Source organism: Eptesicus fuscus, chromosome 18 (genome assembly GCF_027574615.1).
Source record: "Eptesicus fuscus isolate TK198812 chromosome 18, DD_ASM_mEF_20220401, whole genome shotgun sequence".
NCBI classification, from domain to species: Eukaryota; Metazoa; Chordata; class Mammalia; order Chiroptera; family Vespertilionidae; genus Eptesicus; species Eptesicus fuscus.
In genome coordinates this window covers 14,997,743-15,015,452 of record NC_072490.1, presented here as the reverse complement: position 1 = coordinate 15,015,452, position 17,710 = coordinate 14,997,743, and the positions used below count along the sequence as shown (strand labels likewise).

Below are 17,710 nucleotides of genomic sequence, written 5' to 3'. Positions count from 1 at the left end.
CTGTGCTATCTGGGAGATGAGTGCTCCAGTCAGAGGGAACATCAGGTGCAAGAGCCCCATGGTGGCGTGGCCAGAGTGTAATGATGGAGCAGGAGGGTAGCTTGAGGTTGTAAAAGTGGTTCAGAAGTTCTACATGATGCATGATCAGTTCATGTTATCTGTCCTGTATTCTCTTCCCAACCCCTCTTCTGTGGTCTGTCTATGTTTGATCTACGTAAAGCTCTTGAACTCACCCCTTTCGTACCTGTCCCTATTTCTTCTTTCAAACTAGAATGCCATTTTCTTCTCATCTCTAAATGTTATCCTTATGTTGAGCAAGAAACAAAAACAGAGAAAAACAGGCACCTACTGGGGGATTCCATTTGTATGAGATTTAGAGCAGGCACAATCCATCTCTAATGACAGAAAGCAGACCAGTGGCTGCAGGGGACCAGAGTTGTGAGGAGGCTGACTAGAAAGGGATGCGAAGGAGCTTTGTGGGTGATGAGACTCTTCAGAGCTTCATTGTTATGGCAGTTTTACAGGTGAGTATGCTTGTCAAAGCTCATCAGACTGAACATTGAAATGGGCATTTATCATATGTAGACTATACTGTAATAAAGTTCACTAGCACACTATAAAGTAAGAAAAGAGGAAAAAGAGCATGCGAAAAGCTCAACTTCATTGTCTTCATTATCTCTTCCCTACTCAGATATAAGCTTTCTTTCTATCATCATGGTATGTGCTATAGGTTTGTGTACTTGTGAAAAGCAGACTTTGTACAGCCTTTTAATGAGCAGCATAGTATCAAGCTGGCCGTTTCTCCATTGGGCTTGCATATGCCCTTATGAGAGAATCTATGTCTCGTTTGTCTTTTTCTCCCCTCCCCCACCCCCATTGCACCCATATCAGAAATCATAGAAATGCTCCCTGAGTATGTGTTAAGTGAATAGCACTTTTTAAACACCTTGTCTGGTACCCAAAAAGGATGAACAGGAAACAAAATTGATCTCTAAGGGTGGATAAATGAAAGTAATGTATTTGGCAATGGAGCCCACATTCTGACTCCATGTGTAAAAGTTAGGAGCAGAATGGGTTTTCGACCTGCCTTATTCACACCCGATGTGCTTATTGACTTAAATACTTGTGATGGCTTCTTTGTTCTCCAAAACGCAAATGCAGTACAGACCATCTACATTATCCTTTTTTAAATGAAATTTATTGGGGTGGAATTGGTTAATAAAATTAGATAGGTTTCAGTGGTGCAATTCTATAATGCATGATCTTTATATTGCATGGTGTGTTGAGTTACAAATGACCAAGCAACCCTTCTTCTAAGTCTACCTGAAAAATTTGAAAATATTTTTTCATAAAGCTAGATGCACCCCAATGATCATTGCAGCATGATTCACAGTAGCCAAGACATGGAAACAACTGAAGTGTCTTTTGATAGATGACTGGATAAATAATATATGGTACATATAAACAATGGAATACTACTCAGCCATAAGAAAATATGAAACACTGACATTTGTGACAACATGGATGGATACTAAATATCATGCTAAGTAAACTCAACCAGATTGAAAAAGTCAAGAACCATATGATTTCACGGATATGTGGGATATAAAACTGAAAACAACTAATGAACAAACAAGACAGACAAACAAAAACTCATAGATACAGACCACAGTATGGGGGTTATCAGAGGGGAAGAGGGGAAAAGGGTTAGGGAGGAGTAGAGTGTTAAAGGGGGTCAAATATATGGTGATGGAAAGAGATTGGACTTTGGGTGGTATATTATCTTTCTTAATGTCTATTATTTCTCTATAGAGTCCGTGGTAGGACCAGTATTGGTAAGCCACAGTGAGGTCGGTACGACAGTGTAATAAGAAAGTGTCTATTATGTCCCATTATTACATTGAGTGAAGAAAATTCGTAAAAATATGGAGGTCTACTGCATAACTGCCATTCTAGATTGTTCTTTGGGGAAAGCTCTGTAAATCCGCCCTCCTGTGCTTAGTCTTATGAAGCCTTTCTCCCCGCCTTCCCTATATCCTCTCCCTATGCAATGTTTGGTGTTCTCAACTGGCTGATTACCTGGAATATTAGCTTTTCAAAATATGACACAGAAGTTTGCCAATTCCTGCTAACTCATAACACTTTCAAATTGCAACTCCAAATTATTCCTGTAAAAATAGCTGATCTTTATGACTCCCAGGGGATTTCTTATTTTAATCTGAAAGCTTCAGAAATGGTTCAGTTTTGTGGAAATGATGGGGGAATGTCTGCTCTTAGCAGTTTTTTGTTCAAGGGCAAATCAACCTCTGTCCTTGCTAACTCTAATTTTCCAAGGGTTATGAGACTTTAATTTGATTCTTTATTCAGTGTGCATAAAATGTTCACTATAATTTGCATAATACATTTATTGTATAATCACTCTTCACATTGGTTACACGCTTTCTCAAAAGGACATTACTTTTTTAAGGGGGTATATTAATATAGGGCAAATTTGAGCTGTGTAACTAAACAGAATTAGGTATATCTCTGAAGGACTAACATAAAAGAGAAAGAGGAAGGAATACACTTACTCTGAAATTGGCTATTATGTAAAAATAGCCCCAATCCTGTATTTTCAAATATTCATTTTGCAAATAGAGGCAGGGGAAAGATTGCTGTTTTTTAAAATATAAAGATTTGTTATATAGAAAAGGGGTTGCACTTGCCTGTTAGAATGTACTTAAGGCATGTGGGTACTGAAATTCAACATGGTCTAAGAAGATGAGGGAGTTTGGGAATGAAGATGCCTTAGGGCACTAGGCTAAGGTGCTATAAAGGCATTGACATTTATTCAGTGCTCAAAGCTAACACACAATTAAGGTAATAGTATTATTACTTTTAATTTTGGTTGAGTGTTCTGTGCTGTTTGGACTCCTTGTTTCAAATAGAGGAGCTAGGACTTGAACCCAGATTGTATGATGCCCATATCTTTGTCCTTCAATTACACCAGTTTTCTATTAAATACACTTCTCTAGTGTGAGCTGCCTTGGCAGACTGTGTATTCCCTAACATTAGTCCTGCCCAGGTGGAGCCTGGATGGGTGTTTGGCAAAGAGATGGTAGGGAAATAGCTAAGATTTGGAAACAGCCTAAGTGCCCATCAGCAGATGAGTGGATTAGAAAACTGGTACATCTACACAATGGAATACTATGCTGATATAAAAAAGAAGGAATTCTTACTATGGATGAAACTTGAGAGCATTATGCTAAGCGAAATAAGCCAATCAGAGAAAGATAAATATCAAATGATCTCACTCATTTGTGGAATATAATAAACAACATAAACTGATAAACAAAAATAGAACCAGGATCATAGAAGCATCGAACAGACTGTCCAACCTATGAGGGAAGGTGAGTTATGTGAGATGGCATTTAAGATCTCCATTTTCTCTGCAATTTTATGAGAATAGTAGGCACAGTCCTGAAGTTAGTGGCTTCTTGCAGACCAGAGTATCTCATTTCTAATGTTCATTCGATCACTTGGAGATCTTGTCAAAGTGTAGAGCTTGGTTCCATAGATCTGAGTTGGGCCTGAGATTCATCATTTTTTCAAATCCTCATGCAAGGATATGTTGCCATTGATTTGGAGAGAGAGGGAGAGAGAGAGGGAGAGAGAGAGAGAGAGAGAGAGAGAGAGAGAGAGAGAGAGAGAGAGAGAGAGAGAGAGGTAGGTCAATGTGAAAGAGAAACACTCATTAGTTGCCTCCCATACTCACCCTGACCAGGGATCAAACCTACAACATAGGTATGTGCTCTGACTGGCAATCAAACCCACAGCCTTTTGGTGTATGGGACAATGCTCCAACCAACTGAGTAACCTGGCTAGTACGAGATTCTGCATTTGTAACAGACTCCCAAGTAATGCCATCACTGCTGGTCCACAGACCTTCTGGTCTCTGCTTCCAAAGCCATTTCCCCAGTGATCCAGGTCCTGATTCTAGTTAGGACAATTGTACTTACACATTTTGGCCACAATTCCTTAAACTCAACCAGTATGTCCTAGGACCTAGGATAATGAAATCCTCTTCTCTTTAGACAATTAGGATTCTTCAAGCAAGTTCTACCTATAATAGAGAAGACCTAAGCTGTAAGTCATGAATCACCAGCTATTAAAGGGGAAAAAAAGAGTTGGTACTATCAGGTAGCACACCAATTTAAAAATTGTAGTAAAATTTCCTTGGGGAAAACATGTCTTTGTTAAAAACAACAACCCACTTTTAACTTATACACAAATGTGTAATCATGAATATAATGACATGGCTATTTAAACTCTTGGTATTCTTTCTGAATCACAGGTCTGAATTTTTGTCTCATAAAATCCTGATGTATTTTCAAAATTTCTTTGAGATGGATGCAACTTAATTACAATAAAAAGGAAAATGGGCTTTCAGCCCTCCTGTATTTCAGGAGGGTATTGTTTTAATTTGATTTAACTGGCTCCTGATATCTTTGGATTGCAGTACATAAGGGCCTATCTTTAAAACATCTTTGAAAGAAACAAAAAACTTAGGAAAATCACTCTTTATAGTCATGGAGGCTTTAAAAGTATTGTTCATTTCTATCTTATTAATTTTTAAATATTTGAAAAAGTTGAAATAAAATCAGTTTTTCAAGTTAGGAATCTTTAAGAAAGATTTTGGCAATTGGGATATTGAAAATTATAAATGGGTGGGATTATAGAGATCCATATTTATTGGCCTGGAAAGGTAGCCACATGTCATGAAGAGAAGGAGCCAATTATAAAACTGTGTGCATAATCTGATACCATTTGGTTACAAATAAAGAAAAAAATTAAATTAATAGTTTAACTTTGGGTGCATCATGACTAATTTCTCTCCATATTCACTGAAATTTCTTCAATAAACGTGTATAACTTTTTAAAATTAGAAGGAAAAAACTTCTATTTATTTTAGGGTTAAATGGACAATTGGGTTGCCAGTCATAAAATCTTAACCAAGAATGTTTTTCACTTCAAGATTTTTGATAACAGAAATTATTTTATTACTCTGTGCATCCATAAGTGCTTCCTATAAACACAACCATAAGAGCTAAAAAATTAGTTCTAGTTGTTTTTTCATATTAGAACATCAGAAGGAATCATAGGATAGTTTATTAGGAAGGGGGACCAGAGCACTAAGGTCTACAGAGAAAGGGACTTATATTTCACTGAATACTATTTTGTTTGGCTTGATTATCATTTTTTTAAACTATGTGTGTGTTACTTTCAGTTGCCCATTTGTACTTTTGTAAATTCTAACACCACACTGGGATTGTGCTTGATATATCAGCTGGGATGAAGAGAAGTTATTGGGGGTCCAAGAGCATATAAAAGCCACTGTTTCTGATAGTGGTGTGGACATTTAAAAAATATTTGGAATAAGGATGATAAACATGGCTGAAGGTTGTATACAGTAATATATGAGTATACCTTAAGAAATACACGATTTTACTTAAACAGAAGTTCCCTAGGGGTTTAAAAGTGAGTTTTGTCAAAGTTTTGGAAGGAGGAAATTATGGATCGAGCCCTTTCCTAGGATAATAATGGTGTTCAAAGAGACACAGGGCTTTGTACATACTAGTAAATTTAGATAAAGTGACAAGTCGAAAAAAGGAATGTCTAGAGTGCAACAAAGACTTAGGCTCACAGGTAGTGCATGCTTCTAAGAAGGATTGCCTGTATGTAGGATTCACTTTCTCTTCCTTTTGCCACTGAGCTGCATTATTATCGCATCCCTATGAGTGCTATAATGTCCATCCTGAGTGCTATAATGTCCTCTTGTACTATAATGTCCATCCTGTAAAGATGAATGGGTGGTGAGTTGGGGACGCCTTTGCTGTAGAAGGATGTGTAAGACTACAAACATGCCTCCCAGGCTATTGGCTAGAGCTGTTGAGTGTGAATGTGAATTACAGTACTTGGGAGGTGGGGGATGGGGGGCTTGTGCTTCCATTGATCCTCACACGTGGAGACCATCATTTCTCACTCTTCTAATAGAGGAATAGTCTACAATTCTACCTGTCCAGAAGACCAGGGCAGGAAGATGGAGGGAAGGATGAGCCCTTAGAAATGAAATTATAGTTCCTTTTGCCTACTCTACTGTGCACTGGGATTGTGGACATATAGAGCATTCTGTTACAGCTTGCTTCTATCGTGATTACAAACTCAATGGAATTGTTTTATCAATATCCTGGCTTGCTTCTGCAACCACACTGCATTACATACTTGTACCTTCCGCTATTTTTGATGGCAGAGACCCATAGACCAATGATTCATACAAGACATACTTTTTATTTGTATTTTTGAACACTGCCTTTTAGCAAAGGGAAGTTTGCAAGATGATTCACAGAGGTTAATCTGCCCATTTATAATCAAGCAGACTGCTCCCTTAATCTCTGCATTATAGTAAAATAATGGTTGATCTAGAAGACCTTGTCAAGTCAGTGAGTTTCTTTAATTTTAATAAAGCGTAGTGATCTCTTTAAGCCAATAAATAATGATTCTTGATTCTAATTTTGACATTATTCAGTATAAAGAAGCAAATTCTCTGGTTTAAAAGTCAGTTGAACAGGGCGAGCAGGGAAGTGAGTTTTGGGATTTGTGTTTGGTTTAATAAGGCTTTGTGTGCAACATAAATGAAATGAGAAAGTGTCCCATTTTCAAGTGGCATACTACCAAGCATTTTACTCCCTAAATTTGTCTGTCTTTGTAATTGTTTTATTCTGCTGGGTAATGCCATTTAGGACCTAATTTCTTTTTTTTTCGTCTTTACTTTTGTCATTTGCACACAAAATGTCCTGAGTTTGCATCCACCTGGAAGGAATATTTGCCATCTTAGAATACTAGCACAATTTATTTGCCTTTCATTCCTCTCTATACCTTGTATTTAGCTTAATTCATTTCTACTGTGCACAGAAACTGACAAACAGAAAGACAGAATAATGCATACATACATAAATTTAGAATGTGGATAATTTTGCCATCATGTCACTCATTGAAAGGGGACCTGACTCAGGTATTCAGCCCTGATGAGCAAAACTATAAACACAAAACCATGCATACTAAACTGAATGAAAACATGCCACTCTGCATATACTCACCTAACTTAACCTCCACTGTATTTAAATGTCTTTATCTACCCTACTAGACTCTAAACTTGCTGCCAGGAAGAGCCATGGTAGAGTGTCTTTGTTTTCCTTGCAGTGTCTAGCATGCTATCTTCCTTGCACATGGAAAATATTTAGTAAATTGAACAATAATAATAATAATGGAAAAGTCACACCATGGTTCAAATGTGTCCTTCATAACAGGTGGATCCCATTCAAAAAAATAGATGTCTCATTTTAATGTTTCTGGCCCTAGAATATCAGAATATTTAAGTAATTAAGCTCAAAATTTGGGGAATATACTGAAGCAATATAATGGGTATTGTATGATGGACACTATTATCCATCTTATTGGCCTCTTATTTGTTAAGTGTCTGAGGGCTGCAGCCATTTGTGTAAGATGTACATATGCTGTCCTTTTCTGTACCATAAGCATCTTGTTTTCTAAGATGTTTCAAAGCACAGGTGATTTCATGGTTCGGAATTTCCCCCCCCTCAAAACGAGCACTCTTGTCTCTGGCTTTGGCATTCTAGCAGGATTTGCCTTTTGCCTTTATTTTTCACACATCTACGTTAGGCCATGTTGCTATTGTATGGGTTCCTCTGTTGTACCCTGGCTTCATTATAATGATCACCCACAGGAAGTGGATGCAAAAGAAGATACTAAAGAAATGACTGAGTTTTCTTCTTAGTTTGTTTTCATAAGTATAAAAGTAACAAAGAATTTATCAATGCCGCCTTTCAGCTACCTTCTTTGATCACATAAGGCAGAGAACTAGGAAATCCAATAATAAGAGAATGCATTCAGCAATAACTCCACAGCATAGGGATGCAAGAGAAATCCAGCAGAGACAGAAAGACATGGAGGCAGCTAGACTCCATCACCGCTACGAAGCATGCAAAGCACTGGTCCCTTTCTGCAGATCACATCAACCTGCTTGTGATTCAGTTTTCCTGCTCAGAGCCCGGACAACAGTCACCGAATATGGTACAGTCTAAATAGAAGGAGGGGGAATTTATGGAAGGTCAAGTCTTAAACATCACCAACTGCTACATTTGAGTAGAACTTCAGTCGAACATATAATTCCTAGACAAAGTGTGTGCTTATCCTATTTAAAAATTGCATTTGACTCACAGCTGGATCGTCTTTGAAAGAAGTTGGGTGTCACATCAAGCCATCTGTGTTTCTGTGGGCTTTTACGACATTCTGAAGAGGAAGAGGAAGAGCAATGCAAATGTCGTGAAATTTAATTACACTTGGGTTACACTTGGAGAGCAAGTCTCCCTCGGCCTCCGAGGTGCCACCACCAACGCAGCTGGGGTTCTGGTTTTATCATTCTCCTTCCCTGCCCCCGTCCCCCATCCTCTCCCAGAGAACAATTCCAACATTAGTATGGAAGTAAGCAGTTTAAATAGAGAATCTAAGGAGCTGATGGTATAAAATATAAAACATTTCACAAAATTCAAATGGATTGTCACGCAGTGGTCCTGTTGAATGGCAAAGGTCACAGAGAAGAAGCTGCGTCCAAATCCTTGAAAAACCAAACCAGAACTCTCTGGGCAATACCATTGTTGGTAAAATTCTGTTATAATTTTTAAATATCTATAGGTATATGTCGTTTCTTTTTTTTTTCTGTAAAGTCTTCAGGCTTGTCATGTACTACAAATAGCAAAACTTTCAATTAACACCCAAAGTTTAAAGCATTTCAGGAAAGCATTGATTCTATCTGCCAATGGATTGAATGCATTTGGCGAATGACCTAATTAGCGTGGAGCTGGTTCTTTCTCCTGCTCTGCTTCCCACTAATTGAGGACTGCTGGCCTTCTCCCCCCAACAAGGAAGCAAAACAAGGACGGGTGTGTGGAGAAAACAGTGACATCGTTTTTAATTCATTCGAACCTGCTGCCAAGCTTAATTATGCAATTGAGGGGTGAGACAGGTGGGCTTCCTGCCACTTGGGCTGGGCTTTGCGCTGGTTACCAGTCACGGGTGTGTTGTCCGGGGTTTAGCAGTCACCATAAAGCATGATGAGCTGGAGCTGAACTAATCTCCCCACCCTGGCCCTCACCAGATGTAGCTGCAGAGACTCCTGTTCCCCGACTTGATTATTTGTCATTAAGCAAAGCAAATTGAAACCAAATTGAAGTTGATTTTTTTTTTCCTCAGCGAATGCTTCGTGATTCTTCAGGGGCAGCTCCGTATTCCATTTTGTTTTCCTCTCATTGTGATGTGGCAGATGCAGTCGCAGAAAACTCAGGAATGGAGTGTTTCTTTCTAGAATCGGGGTGTTTCTCAGGGTGGCCGGGGACACTCTGACCTCGGAACTTGCATTTTAATTAATGAGAGTGTGTGTGGAGAACACAAAAGTCAATGAAGTATTTCACTCCTGGTAGCTTCTTCTTTTTAAAACTGTGGTGAAATACATTTTAATGGTAAAGAACAAGAATAAGAAACTCTACTTGTTTGGTGCTAAATACTTCTTAGAATGTTCACTCTTCCAATTCCCAAAGTTGCCAGTTTTATATTTTTCTTTTTTCCTACTTCTTTATTTATTTTAATTGAATTTATTGGGGTGGCATTGGTCAATAAGATTATATAGGTTTCGGGTGTACGATTCTATAAAGCATCACTGTACATTGTATTATGTGCTCACCATGGCAAGTCATGTCTCCACCCATCACCATTTACCACCCCCCTTTACTTCCTTCTACCCCCCCTCCCTCTGGTAATCACCATACTGTTGTCTGTGTCTATGAGTTTATTATTATTATTATTTGCTTAATCCCTTCACCTTTTTCACCCAGACTCCCAACCCTTCCTCTGGTGCCTTATTCTTTAATGTTTTTTCACCAGGCCTGAGCTCCTCTGTTGGGGTGGAGCCTTCCATAGAGGAGACATTATACAGGAAGGGGACATTCTCTTTCCTTGCTGGCATGCGGCTTTCAGAAATACTCTCTTCTCCAAGTCCTCCCATCCCCTCCTCAATTCAGAGCGAGCTGAGGATGCCTCACAGAGATGTCTTCTGTTTGGATTGGAGTTCGCCCTGGATGTCAGCATCATGATGTTGTCCTATCCTGTGTAACTTTTGGGGGGTGGCAGGAGAGGGGGGAACCCAGCGAAGAGAAGCTGCACTGGACAGAGTCCAGCAGTCCTGAAATCTGGGGCTGCTTTTCTGGGTTCAGGGCTGAACGAGAGAGAGAGAGAGAGAGAGAGAGAGAGAGAGAGAGAGAGAGAAACATTGATGTGAGCGAGACACATCGATTGGTTGTCTCCGAAACATGCCCTGATCAGGGCTGGGATCCAGCCTGCAACCGAGGTATGTGCCCTTGACTGGAAACAAACCCAGAACCCTTCAGTCCGCGGGCCAATCAGTGCTCTATCCCCTGAGCCAAACTAACTAGGGATCTGCTTGATCTTTTTAATTCAAAATTACCAAGAACAACCTCTTAACAGGTGCAACAAAAAAGGTATTTGTTGAATAATTTGAATAAATACTCAGTAGTTCTCTACCCGGGTTTCATATTAAAATCAGCAGGGAATAGACACACACATACCTATACACACACACACACACACACACACACACACACACACACACACACAAGTGTGTGTCTCTCTCTGTATGTGTGTAAACATTTGGGCCACATTTCCAAAAATATTGATTTAATTTTCTTGTGGGTGAGTCCTGGGCATTGGTATTTTTTTAAGCTCCCCATGTGATTGTAGTTTGCAGCTAAGGCTGAAAACCATAGTATCTTCTATCTTTAAACAGACAGCTCATTAGACTTCATACTCCCCACTGGCTACAGCTGTTTATTAATTCTCCATCCCAGCCAAGATCATGGCAATGAGGCTGGTAAGCATTCTTTTTGCCTCCTCATCTCTCTCTCACTCTTCCACTCAGATAGGCTTCAATCCCTACCACTTGCCTAAAGCAAATCACAATAATGACATCAAGGCTCCTGGACACGCTGAGCATTTCCAAGCTCTCACATTCCTCATACTCTGTAGCATTTGGCACAGTCCATCCCTCTCTCCTTGGACACTTTCTTAACTTTACTTTCAGACATCGCATTACCTCTTCATTTCCTTCTTCCTCTCTGATTCTCCTTCCACCTCCTTTGCATGCTCGTCTTCTCAGCTGACACCTAAATGTTGAAGTCGTTCAACTCTAAAGCTGGACCCTTCGTTTTTGCTTACATTGAGCATTTTTTATCTATTTCTATCTCTGTACACATATTTATGGTGTTGACCTCCTAATTTGCATATCCAATCTTACCCCCTCTTTTGTGCAACAGCCAAAAAACTCCCAACTGCTACTTGACATTTTTACTTAGATATTTCACAGGCATTTCTGACTCAACATGTCTCACATTGATACTTTACTTTTTTCCTCTCCGTGGCTGGATCCTCCTCTAGTCTCCCCATTTCAGTAAATCACATCTCTAGCCACCCAGTGGCTTATGCCAAGAAAGAGCAGTAATAATCCGTGTCCTCTGTAGCTCCCTTACTCCCAACCAAGTCAATCCATTGCCAACTCCTATTAATTAAAAGTATAATTCAAACCATCCATCTCATTTCATTCACTTCATTGCCAGCTGCCATGTGCCTCTCTGTCACCTTGCTGATTCCATTCTTGCTGCCCACTTTCTCCACAACCATTCAGTCTTTAGCAGAAGCCAGTAAAAGTGACACTTTAAGAAATGCTGCTTCATATGACTTTCAATAATAAACAATCAGTATTAGATACTATATTATATGCTCTCATTTTCTTTCAAGGGAGACATGCCATTTTGTCATTATAGATTAATTTATAAGGTTATTTTATTTATGTCCATCCCCCAACTCAACTATATGCTGATCAGGATGGGAACTGGAGCTATTTTTTTAAAATATATTTTTATTGATTTCAGAGAGGAAGGTGAGGGGGAGAGAGAGATAGAAACATTAATGATGAGAGAGAATCATTGATCGGCTGCCTCCTGCTCGCCCCCCACTGGGGATCAAGCCCACAACCCAGGCATATGCCCTGATCGGGAATGGAACTGTGCCTCCTGGTTCTTAGGTCTACACTCAACCACTGAGCCATGCTGGGTGGGCAGAACTGGAACTATATTATTGAATATTATATGCCCTATGCCTGGCAAAGTGCCTGACAGGGTGTTTCATTATAGAGTGAAAGAATGAGCATGGGAATGCATGAGGAAGCGTGGCCGAAGCATGAGGTAGAAGGGGGTGCCTGACTTATAGCCAGTTCTATTGAGAACTCAGCCACTCCATTAACTGACTAAACAAGCTGGACTGAGCTCTTTCATGGAATTGCTTTATTCCATGCCCTGACTTCAAAATCCAAGAGATGTTCAAGAATTGCATTCTCTCCATGGTGGACCTCAGGGGCCACTAGAAATAGTTTGCAAAGTGAGGGTCTGGAGCAGTTCATTGTATGGTATAGTTGGGAGGGCGTATGCAGACGTGGCTTCAAATCCTGGAGCTGCCAGTTAGGCAGCCTGTGATTTGTGTCACCCCTCCCTAGCCCCAGTTCCTTCATGTTTACACCCGAAGGGACACGAGGACAATAGCCCATGACGCCATTAAGAGTTTCAGCAGGTGCCAACATGGCAACCACCAAGCCCATATTCTGGTACATAGGAGAAAACATCTGCATTTTAGTTTTATGTTCTGCTCCTTCTAACTCTAATGCTTGATGCATTTTGTTCTTTCCCCCTTTTTATTCTGGCTTTTTCCGCCTATTTTACTCAACTTAGTGGGTGGTACTACTCATGTTATTCACATAGTTTGAGTTTCGTGGGAAGAGAAGAATTGCTAGCACTTATAGAGCAGGCTTTCTTTTGGATTAGAAATACAAACTTCACAGCTACTCTGCCCAGCTTTTCAGAAGCATTGGATGGTAGACTGCTGGGTAACAAGTTCATTTTAGGATAACACGCTGGGAGGAAAAAAGAAGGAGGGATTTGAGGGGAGAAAATTAAAAAGTTAATTAAAAGAAACAACCTGGTAATTGAATTCTCTTGCACATTTCTTTGCTTGTTTGGAGGGGGGTGTCACAGTGCATGGTTAGTAAGGTTGCCTTTGTAGCTCACCTCCAAACCCCTAAATGAGACAAGGAAAAGAGTACAGAGCCAATCCCTGCCTAATAAATGAGAAGAGGCGTAAGTTACATATGGTGGGTTTTTAGATGTGCCAAACAAAGCTGCCCTCCTACTCATTCTTGAGTATTTTTGTTTTTAAATATTCTTGGCAGCTTACATTACTGTTAGGCTAAGTCCTGGACTCAAATCTGCTATTTTATGGGCATGCAAAAATCTCTTTTGCATTTAGTCTGTTTTATTGGCTATTTATCTGGCCTCACTCTGTATCCACCCCTCCACCACCTCCTCCCCTCCACACACACACACACAGGCACACAATCAGTAAACAGTATAGGCGACACTTGTGTCCTTTTCAGACACAATAACTCCAATAACAAGTGGCATGGGTGTGTTTACTTAATTTAAAACGAGTTCCTTATTTTTATAAGAAGCTTGAATATCTATGTCATTATTTTTATCACAGATCACTTTAGAGTTAAAATAATTTACTTAAGAAGTGATTGAGAGAGAGAAGGTCCTGTAATGGATTAGCATGGGCATTGGAATCAGCTGGAGCCACATTCCAACCCTAAATCTCATCAACAACATTTAATAACTCATGTAGTCAACATGTATTGATTGAATGCCTACTGTGTGCCAGGTACTGTTGAAGTTGCTCGAGATATTTTTAGTCAAGTTCTCTTATAACTTCTATTAACACCAACTTTTTTGAGGTTTTGAAAATTAACTTTAGAGAGAAACTCTAAAAAGAATATTTTTCAACATTTTGTGTTTCTCATTCTTGCAACAAATCCATTCAGGAAAATAGAATAGGGTTCAATAATGTATTATTACCTTACTCACCAAATTAGTCTAAATCAGGTTGCTGATGATAAACCCATGCTACAAAGCAATCTTCAAAACACGAGACTATTTTATGCTTATTTTATTAATTTTTTTAAAATATACTTTTATTGACTTCAGAGAGGAAGGGAGAAGGGAGAGAGAGATAAAAAACATCAATGATGAGAAAGAATCTTTGATCGGCTGCCTCCTGCACGCCCCCCACTGGGGATCGAGCCCACAACCCAGGTATGTGCCCTGACTGGAATAGAACCATGACCTCCTGGTTCATAGGTAGACGTTCAACTACTGAGCCATGCCGGCTGGGCTAAGAATTCATTTAAATCAGAAGTTTTTCTTCTACAACAGCTCCAGTATTCCACCCCTTCATGGAAAATAGGTACCCCCAGAATGATGTACACAGACTTCTAGACTCTGTAGACCCTGCTATTTTGCAAATTAACCGCCCAGCGAGACTCGGAGCACCTGGCTGACTTTTGCTTCCCCACAGGCACGTGAGTGGAGGTCAAGATGTCCTCAATCCCCGCAATCAGAGAGGGAGCGCCCGGGAGCACGTGGGCCCAGGGGAAGCACGTGGGGCCCCAAATAAAAAACGCTCCTGGGTTCAGGCAGCGGACACAGACTTCGGACGCCACTGCTGGGCGCCCACGGCGTTATTTTTAATGATATTGTCATTTTTCCAGACGCTGGAAGGACCATAGATGGAGAGCCTTTATGCAAGTGAGAGCTCAAACCCGCATTTCCTCGGTGTGGTGGAGGGCCAGCTACGTGCGAGTGCTAACGGGGGTGTTTTGTGTCTCCACAGGTTACGGTTTTGTGGATTTTGACAGTCCAGCAGCTGCCCAGAAAGCGGTAGCGTCTCTCAAGGCAAATGGGGTGCAGGCACAGATGGCCAAGGTAAGACTGTGGTGTGTTAGGTTGTTTGCTCTGTGATCATATATTTCTCCTTTGCTGTCCGCTGCATCCGAATTGCAGCTTGCAACAATTTGGATCATATTTACTTCTTAGGGAAAAGAAGAAACCCGACAGTAAGTTTGGCTTAAAAGAATCTGGCTGGTTTATTTGTTTTTTTCCGAGTATGTTTATTTGTGTGCTCTTTTGTTATGGTAACCTCACTGGTGACTTAAGGGCACTTGTGGAGTGCTCTGGTTTGCCTGGAAAACTGGGGGTGGGGGGGGTGAGTGTGTGTGTGTGTGTATGTGTGTGTGTGTGTGTGTTTTGTGTGTCCAGGACTTTCAGCAGGAAATAGTATTGGAGTAGTCCAGTACGCAGCTAGTTGTCTTTGATAAACAGTGTGAAAAAAATTGCTGTCTCATGTTGGGGAGAGCTGATTGCTGACTGATGATGATGTTTAATCTGTGCAAGGAACTGAGGTTAACCAAAGGGTTTGTGGTCTGTTTGGCTAGAATTTCACGTTGGCCTTTTTAGAGTTTACCTAGATGATAATTTCCTGAATTTTAATAATTTTCAACACTCATTTATTGGTATGTAGAACAAATAGTCTGGAACTTCCTATCTGAAATTATAATGCATTTTTATATTCAAGAAAATAAAATAAAGCAAAATATAATAGTTTTGTATCCTGATCGCAATGATGGTAATAAGAATCTACAGGTGTGATAAAATGACACAAAACTATACACACATATTGTACTATCAATTTCTTGGTTTTGATATGGTACTATTATTACATAATATGTAATATTGGGGAAACAGGGTGAGCAGTATATGGGACTCTCTATATGTTCTTTCCAAAGTCTGTAAATCTATATTTCCAACTAAAATTTATTTTTTAATTTATGACATAAAGATGTTTGGTATATATTTATTTCAAAATCATAGTCATTTTGTATTTGTTTTACATGCAACTTAAGTTTTAATGTATTTTTTCTGGTTATTATTACTGTTTGAGTTTGTTTATCTCTAATTCTCAAAAGTTAGGTAGAAGAGCCAGCGGATCTTGAAATGCATTTATGTCATATTCGTGTATACACATACTATTAATTATTGCCATAAGAGCTGAGTGATATAATGACAGAGTCATCAAATTTTCAGTCATTGGAATTTTGTTAGGATGGCTAACATTCACTGAGAACATTTTGCATTTTTAAGTTCAGATAACTAGAGTTGGGATATTTGGTTTTCTTCATCTTCGGTTGTCTTCTAGCAAACTGATACCATCAATATCTGTTAACCTTTTGTTGTGGGTCACTTCACATATAGATTACTTTGATAGACTCATTGCTCTTTATGACTCATTAATTGTTTTCAAGGCAGTATAAATTAGAGTTCGAATTCTTTCAGCTGTGTAATGTATTCCTCATCTGGATTATGCCTGGAAGCTTTGAATTTGGTCACAAGCTAAGATTGATGAAGTTAATATTTGCAATTAATAAGAAAATTATGTACATGTCTTGGTTTGAAACTTACTTGGAAAAAAATTAAGTTACTTGGCAACGTAAGCAGTGACTTACACATAGGAAACAAGTGATAAAATGTAGGTGTTGAGTATATGCAAAATTGGGACTTAAAGGAAATACTTATTTACAAGAAATTTACAAATGCTTATAAAAATTGTATATTTAATCAATTTTATTGATAAACTACCAAATTTTGGAAATTACTAGTTTGTGACAATTTAGAAATAATGAATACAGTATACATAATCTCCAGTATTTCAAATGTTTTGAGAATACATATGTGGTACTTATTGGATCAACAGAAAAAGAAAGTTGCCATTAATTTTGTAACTACCGAGGAGCCATTGTGAGTATTTCCCCTCTTTTTCTTAGCATTCTTCTATACGAGAACTCTATCTATCTATTTATCTCTCTCTCTCTCTCTCTCTCTCTCTCTCTCTCTCACACACACACACACACACACACACACACACACACACACACACACACACAGAGACATACCTATCTCTGTCACTGACATCTCAGCTAGGCAGGAAATTATCAAAGAGAAAATACTTTAAGGAGTCTCTAGGAAAATTATTTAGGATAGCTAGCATTTTGGTTCTTAGCTCATGCCCAATGTGCACAGTAAGGAGGTTCTAACTGGAATGTTTAAAGAGACTTACTTTATTTTACTTCATTATTTTATTTTACTTGTAGAGTTGCTGAAAGATTTCTACCTTACCAATTATGCTGTCTGTGGAATAAATTCTTATTCCCCCTTTTCTCACAAACTTTGGATCTAAAGCCCAGAGCTTTAGATCCACATCTGCCTACTGGAAAACTTTCAGCAGTAAATGACTTTGTAATTTAACTACCCAGAAGCAAATAAATAGCCTCCCTTTGACAATGAAATGGAACAAGCTTGACCACCTGTATTAGCAGATTTCTCACTGAGCTATTGGATTTCATGGTGTTTTTTTTTTCCTTTGTCCTGGTGAAAGCTATTATTTATTATCATATAAACCTGCAGTCTGCAGGGTGTGTGAAACTGCACTATATTTTTTTGCCATTTAAGTGTCCAGTGAATTGCCTCCTGCCTCCTTGTTCTTATCAATATCCTACTATGCGGGCTGTGATGCTACACCTCCTGGATTTTAAAGCAAAAATGCTGCAAATAATCTAGGTTCCCAATAGCAACCTAGAGTGAACATG

At 39.2% G+C, this 17,710-nt stretch overlaps 1 protein-coding gene across 8 annotated transcripts in view; it reads left to right on the top strand.

Moving 5' to 3' along the window:
- The window catches only part of RBMS3 (RNA binding motif single stranded interacting protein 3), a 643,143-nt gene that overhangs the window by 266,628 nt on the left and 358,805 nt on the right, over positions 1–17,710 (top strand). For all 8 annotated transcript variants that reach the window (XM_054708096.1, XM_008153779.3, XM_054708097.1 and 5 more), the window contains exon 4: positions 14,902–14,993. In XM_054708096.1, the coding sequence (XP_054564071.1) occupies positions 14,902–14,993 (92 nt within the window). The remainder of the gene's footprint in view (positions 1–14,901; positions 14,994–17,710) is intronic.